At 37.4% G+C, this 8,938-nt stretch overlaps 1 protein-coding gene across 1 annotated transcript; it reads left to right on the top strand.

The window, feature by feature from the left end:
- Positions 1 to 2,196: 2,196 nt before the first annotated feature.
- On the top strand, positions 2,197 to 6,991 carry LOC137171176 (angiopoietin-related protein 3-like). The gene is made up of 4 exons (XM_067574963.1): positions 2,197 to 2,754; positions 4,944 to 5,144; positions 5,346 to 5,456; positions 5,922 to 6,991. The coding sequence occupies exons 1-4, from the start codon at positions 2,449 to 2,451 to the stop codon at positions 6,006 to 6,008; spliced, it is 705 nt and encodes a 234-aa protein (XP_067431064.1). The 5' UTR covers positions 2,197 to 2,448; the 3' UTR covers positions 6,009 to 6,991.
- The last annotated feature ends 1,947 nt before the right edge of the window (positions 6,992 to 8,938 follow it).

Here is an 8,938-nt window from a genome sequence, read left to right as displayed (position 1 = left end):
GCCCCTCGCTGGTACAAAGCAGCTCTTTCAGCCTGAGTCTGTGTGTAGGAAGTCATGTTTTGTACCCCCAATTCTCTCAATTAAATTCAATGGAGCTTTATTGGCATGACATTTTGACCAAACATGATGGTAAATAATAAATACAATGAATACATTTCTACACAGTACAGGAATTATAGCTACTGATTACTAGTATAGCTGAGAAAATATTACCAAAATCTATTTTTTAAAGCTCCCCTAATATTTCAGTAAAATATCTCCTTTGTATATTCACAATTAATCAGATGAATCCTGTGTAATGTGAAAGTCATTCTTTCACCAAAGTTAGACTAGCTGGTAAAGAAAGTACAACATGTAACAGATGGTTCAAGAAACAGAATAAATGACAGGAATAAATGATGACAAAGCTATGAAAATAAGACCTAAAGTATTTAAAAAAATGTATCCGGTATGGTTTAGGATCTTATCATTTCCTGTACCGAACAACAGATTAGATTACATGGTGTGATAAATGCAAACTCTTCTGAGGCACTGTAAAAAATACAGGTGGCAGGGAAGTGGATTTGTGTAAATTTCCTCAGCTATTTTTAGATTTCCTTACTGAGATCAAAAGTCCTCCTGCTCATTTTTGCTTAAGTTTCAGTTGAAAAAAACACTAGTCTAGTCAAAGTCTTGTCTTAATAAATAAAACATGGAGTTTTAGTCAAGGCAAAGAATGAGCATTTTAGTCAAACCAAAGTACAATATCCAGATTAGAGTCTGCCTGATAGATTTCAGTCTAAAGACTAGGTGAAATTTTTTTGCCTTGGATCATTCACACGTATTTGACCACTGCACCATATCTTAGTTTATTTGCCCCATACAACCAATACAGATATAACTATAAGCTAGCTAGACGCTGACACAACAACCACGTGTACGGTAGTGTGTGTGTGTGTTCAAACAGCTAGCAATGTGAATTTTCACTAATTTCACAGCAGAACCATTCCAGTCTCTCCCCTTTTCCCTGTCATCTCTGTACATTTAAGGAGCAGATTCAAAGTCCCGACATGCACGCAAATTTTTTGCTAAAGTTGAAACATTTTCAACGCACCACAAAGTGTCTTCACATCAATTTGCGCCAAATTCATGACTAATCGTGTTTTTTCCATTGACTCATGCAATCATGTAACTTCTAAAATTTGTTTCATGCCCTGTCTGAACCAAGCAGCAGCTACCATGGCAACTTCTCTCTAGAAATACTAAGTCAATAATTTTTTTAGTCAAAGTAGCTAACGTTAATACCATGTGCACCACTCAATGTTCCCAGTAAGCTAGCATTCGCTTCAGTCCAAGGTCATGATCCATTAATCTTTACATACACTCTATGGTCTGAACTCACAGTAGTGTGTACAACCACTACTACTACCGCTACTTGTTAAGACATTTCACTCAAAACCAAAAATGTCAATCTCATGGACACGCTAAATAAAAGTCAGGAGACCATCTAAATCATGAAGATAATGGATCTGTGCAAAATTTTGTGCAAGATATTTTACTGGATAAATGAAAATATTGACCTGCTGGTAGCACTAGAAGAAAAGGCGGGATCACCAAAGTCATTAGGGTTCATCCTCTGGGGACCATGAATTTCTTTACAAAATGTCATGGCAGTTCATTCAATGTGTTAATTTGAAGAGAGACAAACCCTTCATAAGTAAATAAAGGTTTAATGTAGTTTTCTCAGTGGTTCTGTATTGCAGGGGAGGGCGGACACCTGCATACTCAATTCACTTCCTAGAACAATAAAAGAAACTGATTGCAGCTCCTCAGATGGCCAGCAGATGTCTCTCTTGCTTTACCTTCATGTATAAATGCAATACAGGCTCATTTAAGGGGAAAGTGCTCAAAGTTCAGCAAGGTGTTGATCACTGTAAACCTGCACCTTTCATTTCCAATTATAAACTTAATTAGGATTTAAGCTACACAGAATTTTGTTAATCCTTTTCACAGAAATCCTTCAATAATGTTCCATGTGCATATGTGATGGGAGACCTAATCACAAATAAACAAATTAGTTTTTGGTGTCTATTTTAAATAAAATCCACACAATTATAATGTTAAATAGATTACTCAGTAGTCTGTTATTTTAAATATAATATTCAGAACTCTGAACTATTTTTCAGTTCAGGCGTCAGTCTGGGAACTCCCTCCTTGTCTCCCAGTCTGGTTCTCCTCCCTCTCCTCATCCCTCTTTCCTTCAGCACTCTGAGCTTCAGACCTCCTCAGGGAACATCTGAGGCACATCAGGATTCTAGAGACCTGGCAGATGTGGATTCATCTCTACATGAGCTTTCAAGCAGCCACAGTGTGATTCCACAGACCTGTTATGTTGATCAGATCTGGGTCTGGGCTCTCAAGATTTAAGATCAAGATCTTCAGTCCAGTCTATCTGCCCAAAGTGAACTGATGAAATCTTGGAGTATGAGGGTGAGCCAAGTGCTGCAGCTGTCCTTTATGCTGGTGGGACTCTGCCAGGCCCGCCGTGACCATCCACCAGGCAATCCCTCCAGATCACAGGAGGCAGGTGAGGTCCCTGTGTCCCAGCTGAAAGTGCTCTCCCTGGGACTGGCTCACCTGCTGCAGGGGGTGGAGGAGAACGCGGGGCAGCTGGAACGGCAGGGAGAGCATGTGGCGGCAGAGCTGGACGGGGCCACCAGGAGTTTGGAGAGCCTCCGTAAGCAGAGTTTGAAGACAGGACGGACTCACAAGCAGGTGAGGAGGAACCACATTTCTGAAAAATCATACTTTATAAGGGAAATACACTTTTCAGACAGCTATAAAAATACAAACTTTGACCTGTTTTGAGACATCTTTTTTTGTTTAACTTTTGCACATTTTTGGCAGATGGAAACTTTTGGAAACAATAATTTTATCATAAATCTCAACCTCTTTGAAGCCCAATATTCCTTTTTAACCTCCAATGAATAGCTTCAAAGTTATAAAAATAAACTTTTCCACATGACAGTGTAGCATACTCTATTCTGTCTCCACTTGTTAAGGTACTTCATTTAAGCTCTGTCCACTTTATTCTGAGTGAAATAGTCCATATTCACTTTTTCAACTTATTATCTGTGGAAAGAGCAGCCCTAGCTCTACAAGAAAATGATGCAGCACTGGAGGGACCATGGAGCTTGTTAAGATCTATTTTAAATGTCAGCCTGTCTGATCCTATTTGCTTTTTTGTTTGTTTGGTTGATTTAGTTTGTTTTATGTTGTTTGTGTGGTGTATATTGTGAATAATGCATGTAAAATTATTATTTTTAAAAAACCCTCAAATACTATAACCTTTGGTGGGGCAGCTATAAGCTTTTAAAGCTGTTGGAGCAGCCTGCTTAAGGCTCACTTGTATGGCTATTATTTGATTTTCATCTTTTATTGATTTCTTTGTTTTTATTGTTTAATTTTCACTTTAATCATTTTAATTTACTTTTTAGGCTCACATTTTTATCAAGTCTGTCTTAAAACAATGCCCACATGCCCCTATGTACACTGAAATACTCAGTGGTCACTGTAGTCACTCCTCCTGTCCATACTGGCTGTGAAGAGATCTCTCTCTAACTGTGATAAGAGATTAGGGGGAAAAGCCCACAGCCCTAAAGTTCACCTGAAGCTAATATGAGGCCTCAGCAATGTTTTGATCCTAACGGTCCAGCCAGGGACCAGTGTCATTTTCTATCTCTTGTTCCCCTATTTTCTGTCATCTCTCTGTTGACATCTGTCTGACAAAGGCATGAAAATGTCCCCAAAATAAGTTAACAATTATTTTCATTATCAATTAATCTGACAAATTTTTTCTTGATTAATGGTTTTGTCTATAAAATGTCAGAAAGTAGTAGAAAATGCCTGTTGTAATTTCCCAAAGTCAAAGTTGACATCTTCATATGTCCAACCAAAAGTCCAAAACCCAAAAATAATTAGTTGTATGGCAAAGAAAATCATTGAATCTTCACATTTGAGAAGCTGAAACCAGCTAATCTTTAAATTTTTCTTTGTGTTCACTGAAAATCTGATTTTAAGGGGTAGAACTGTAAGCACAATTTGTGGCATCACAACTTGTTTGGAAGCCAATCATAGTCCAGTTTACAACTAACATGCAAGTGTAATGTGGAAACTTGAAGGCTCCAATACACAAACACTGAGAATGGACTTTACAGTGAAGTAGGAGACATCTTGTGTCCAGCTGTTAAACTTCTGATATGTAATATAATTGCATATTCATAGATTGTGGCATTGTTAATGAGGGAGAAGGAGAAGATGCCATTTTAAGGATACATTTTTGTGGAAAAAACCCATGTCAGACACACATTACTGTTCCAAGCTGGCAAAACAAAATAAATGAACATGCACTCCTAAATCATGTACCCACTCATGGGAACAAAAGGCACTCCTTATGTCTCATATTCCACTGATTTCCACTGAAATCTGCTCAGGGCAAAAGCATCATCTCGAAAATGTAATTGTTTTATTTGTATGTACAATGGAGACATTGTGTTAAAACACATAAAAATACAAAAAAAAAAACTAAATGATATGTGTTGGCAAAAAATATTGTGTGCATACAGTCTCCCATTGGTTTAAATAAAAGGTGAGTAAAAGACTTTTGAAAAAGAGTCAAAGACAATTACAGACTAAAAGGAAAAAAATAAAATAATGGTATTTGGCACAGACAGTGAGATGTTTTTTCAAAGACAGGGACCTTTATATTGGATGGTGTATTGGCAACAAGAAGTACAAGAGTAAGGTCAATGAGACCTTTAAAGACCAAGTAGAATGTGACTCAAGGTCTGAAAATTAATTGAATAAAGGTTTGTAAACCATCAGAAGAAGACTATCAGGTACATACAGATGCCATGAAACGTTTTATTACTGTGAATAATGTGATGTAATATACTGTTCTTCAGGTGAGGAAGGACCTGCAGATGCTGAGTGCCAGGGGTGACAGGCTGTGGAAGGCAGTCAGAGATCTGCAGAAGGGGCTGGAGGATCTGGAGACGGAGCAGGGGGCCATGCAGCACCGGATAAGCCGGATCCTCCAGGGCATTAAGAGCATGACTGAGCCGAAGTCAGGGGGTCAAAAGCAGCTCGACATCAGCTCCATGAAGGTGAGGGGGGAAAAAAATCAGAACTGACTGTAAATAAGCAGGAATTTGTCTGAAACTTCAAATATTAAATATAATGATCGAATATAAAGTAACAATTTTTTGTTATTTGTTCTAGTTGCTGTGCTGTAGTAGCTACATATTTGTCAGTGGAAGTAACAGATTTGACCATCTCTTCCCTTTTATATCTTTGATGTGTTACAGCTGATCATCGATAAACAGGCGGTACAGCTCGCCAGGCTGACCTCTGAGGTTTCAGCCCGAGACAGAATGATTGACAGGCGCCTGCAGCAGATTGAAAACCTGGAGAAACAGGTATGTTCAGCATTAATGTTTTCAAGCTTACTTCTTTGTTTTAACTTGATACACTGTGTGCGCTTAATTTTGGATGTTGCCTTATGTGTCTCTTTTTTCTCTCTCCTTCTCTTTTGTTCCTTCTGTAAAGCAAAAATTCTATATGAATAAAGTTTAAATGTTTAATCCAAAATGAATGTAAAATGTCCTACACACCTTAGAATGTTTCACATCATCCATGTTAATAGTGGCAGTATTACTGTTATTATTAGTGGCAGAAGTTGACATATTTGTATTATGTTATATTACAGTTATCACTTAGATCATTAGATGTGCAGCTAATTATAGAAATAATTTGAAGTTAAATACAGAGCTTTAATAGAGGTGGTGGGTTGTGTTCACACTATGGTATGTTGTAGTTGTCTATGGCTTTACAATAACACATCTTTACAGTATTTCTGACCTGTCCCTGTGTGTTTACTTCAGGTGTCTAAGAGCCTCCCAGCAGTACTGAGGGCAGATTCTGACTCCGACTGTCCAATGAGCACAGCTGCATCAACACAGCGGCTATGAGCGAATCCACTCATGAGCTGCAATGAAGAAGATTTTTTTTTTTTTTTTTTTAAAGCTGACAAAACAAACTGCTCTGACTCTCACAAATGGATGTGCCGCAATCAAGTCGTCATGTGTGTCTAGTTATTTTGTGTGTTGTTCTCAGCGAGCTGTGCCTCTGCTCAGAAATAAAATGTTCCTGTTTCTGAGTCATCATGTTGTGGCTCTGACTTCCACAATATTGTGGTTGACAATGGCGTAAAACGCCATGTGAAGATATTTTACTCATACACACCCAAATAAACAGGCACTCGCTGGAGTCAGAGGAACCTTCAGACTAACAGCAGTGTGGAGGTCTATCACCTAAAAACAAATACTCTAAAGTTATAGTTAGAGTATAAGTTATAAGCACATTTTACACTTTTGGAGCATTTAGGTTCTTTATGGGATTACTGGGTATCATCTAATAATCATTGTCAAAATTAGAACTAATTTATGTTTTTATGTGTAATTAATTCAAATTGATTGTTTGATGATTGGGATGTACTGTACACTCAAGTCATATCTACCATGAAAAAAATACAGTAATATCAATTATGAAAGTGTTTTGTAAAAATGTTGAGTACTGTCCAGTAAAGACAGTGGAGTATTCTGTTGGTAGGTTACAACAATATATATTCTGTGTTTATACAAGTAATTCATGTTGTTCTTCCAGTCTACATACTGTGTGGCATAACCATTGACATGTTTATCTAAATGTACTTTTAGGTCAAATGTCAAGTTAAAGACACTCTGTGGAGTTATTAGATAATGTTGGGTACTGCAAAAATACACAAATTTTGCAAGTCATTTAGTCTTACAAGCACCTTTGAAATCATATTTCTCAGAAAACGATAGAAAAAAGAGCAAAGTACCCAATAAAGTAATAGTAATCCATCTGTTCTCAAAGCAGTTTACATTTTTTTTTAGATAAAAAAAATTACCTTACCTAATTTTTTTAAAAATTTTTAAATTACACCTAAATCCATGCATCTCTTAAAGCTGCAGTAATGTAACCTGCTGGAAATGAAAATGTGGACACATTTTTGTAAGTTGTCCAAGGACATGACTCCTCTGATTCTTGATTGAGGTAGCAGACTTTGTTATTGATTTGACATGACTGTAGGTGACTGTAGCTTTACTGTAGCCTGAGCGTTCACTATGCAGCTGCATCGTTTACTGTTGGAAAAATTAACAAAATATTCTAAAAATGAATATCTGACTCAGTATCGGCACATACTCAATATTAAAGGATCAAGAGAAGAAAAAAAACATGACCGAGACATCACTACATTTAACTGGCCTTTTGGCTCTCTGAGGAAAAATCACTTTACTGCCCATGGTCAGTAGGCTTGTAATCCATTCATTGTAAGAGAATTGTTAAGATAGAGATATATCACAGAAAAAAGGTCAAAAAAAGACTTATGGAATAGAGGTGAAAATGTCTAAACCATACATCATAAATCATATGTTTTTGCATTTTTTTTACATTTCTGTTTTGTATTTTTTTTGTCAAATAAATTTAAAAGATAAAAAAGAAAAAAAAAATCACTTTTTGATCCCTCTGTTCTGGCACAACAGTAAAAGCAAAATGATTCAGAGACATGACCTTACATAATGACAAGTGTTTATATATCTGAATAACTCGGGAATCCTCAGTGGGAATTGAACCCCAAACCAAGACATTGTGAAAAATCCAACATTTAGGCAAACATTAAAACTTACAAAACTGTGAAAAATTGTGAAAGGGTAAAAAAGAGCATCAAATCAGCATAAAATAAAATCAGGACCACAACTATACAAGATGAGGGCCAAGCTAACCTTAAATATCTACACTTCACTCGGATCTAACTATTGCAGGTACAGAAATAGCCAATTGTTGAGTCATTTAAAAATGTAAAATCTAACATAGAAATCAGATGATCCTGCTTTTATTCCTGTTGAGGTTTATTCCACCTGAGTGGAGCACTGAGCTCTGTTCTGCAGCCTCCAGAATGACACTCATCTAGATCTAATGAAAGAGTGGGTTTGTTTATACCGTAGAAGAGGTGCAAGTTAGACTGTTTTCCCTTTTATGGTCATATAAACAGGACATCTTACAATATCAAGCCCAAGCCAGCAGCTCTGCCCCCTCACAGCTGTCTTGCAGCCAAATGCGACAAAGGTTATGTGTTGAATCTTGGAGGGCTGAGATGATATCTGATGGCCTCAAGTCACCGTCGACGAGCAGGCAGTCTGTCCCCTCTGGTGTTCCCAAACAAACCTCCGACAACACGAACTCTGGCCCACTTAGAGGACAAGAGAGAGAAAGACAAAGAGCTGGGGAGGGGGGAAAGAGGAAGAGAGCTAGTTAGAAATACAGAATTGTTTTCAGGAGTAAATAATAACGATACAAAAGCGAGCGCAAAAAATGAGGAAGGACCAATAAAGGAAACAAAGAGAGGGAAGGAGAATGGAAAATGTGAATTCATAGAGGAAAATACAAACAAATAAAGGGGGTTGGTGCAGGGAGTGTATGTCAGGACTAGCGATATACTGGTATATTGAAACACTGGGTTGAAACAACTAATATAACCAGCTATTATCAGGAGGTTTGTCTTTGCAAAGAGAAAGTTAGCAGACATGAGATTCAGATCAGACTACACAGTCTCTTTATAGATGAAATCATCCCTTTGGTTGAAAAGATGTCATGCAATATTCAAACCCAAACCCCTGCATGCTGAAATCTGCATTTCAAATACAAGGACTGAACAAAATCAAAAGACCCAAACATGATTTATAGAGGAAAAATGTTGAATATGTCTTCTGATAATACCTGTAGAGCAAAGAGCAGTCAGATTTTCAGCAACAGGTGATACACAGCAGCTCAGATTATACAGAGTATCACCACACAGTGCTGTTATACAGTATAG

Source organism: Thunnus thynnus, chromosome 19 (assembly GCF_963924715.1).
Source record: "Thunnus thynnus chromosome 19, fThuThy2.1, whole genome shotgun sequence".
In the NCBI taxonomy this organism is placed as follows: domain Eukaryota; kingdom Metazoa; phylum Chordata; class Actinopteri; order Scombriformes; family Scombridae; genus Thunnus; species Thunnus thynnus.
This window is presented reverse-complemented; position numbering and strand designations above follow the sequence as displayed.

What these genes read in the sequence shown, in the direction of transcription:
- LOC137171176 (XM_067574963.1), top strand. Translation starts at nt 2,449, where the DNA reads ATGAAATCTTGGAGTATGAGGGTGAGCCAAGTGCTGCAGCTGTCCTTT. An exon ending in CAGGACGGACTCACAAGCAG is followed by an intron (nt 2,755 to 4,943) that starts GTGAGGAGGAAC and finishes ACTGTTCTTCAG; the next exon opens with GTGAGGAAGGACCTGCAGAT. An exon ending in TTGAAAACCTGGAGAAACAG is followed by an intron (nt 5,457 to 5,921) that starts GTATGTTCAGCA and finishes TGTTTACTTCAG; the next exon opens with GTGTCTAAGAGCCTCCCAGC.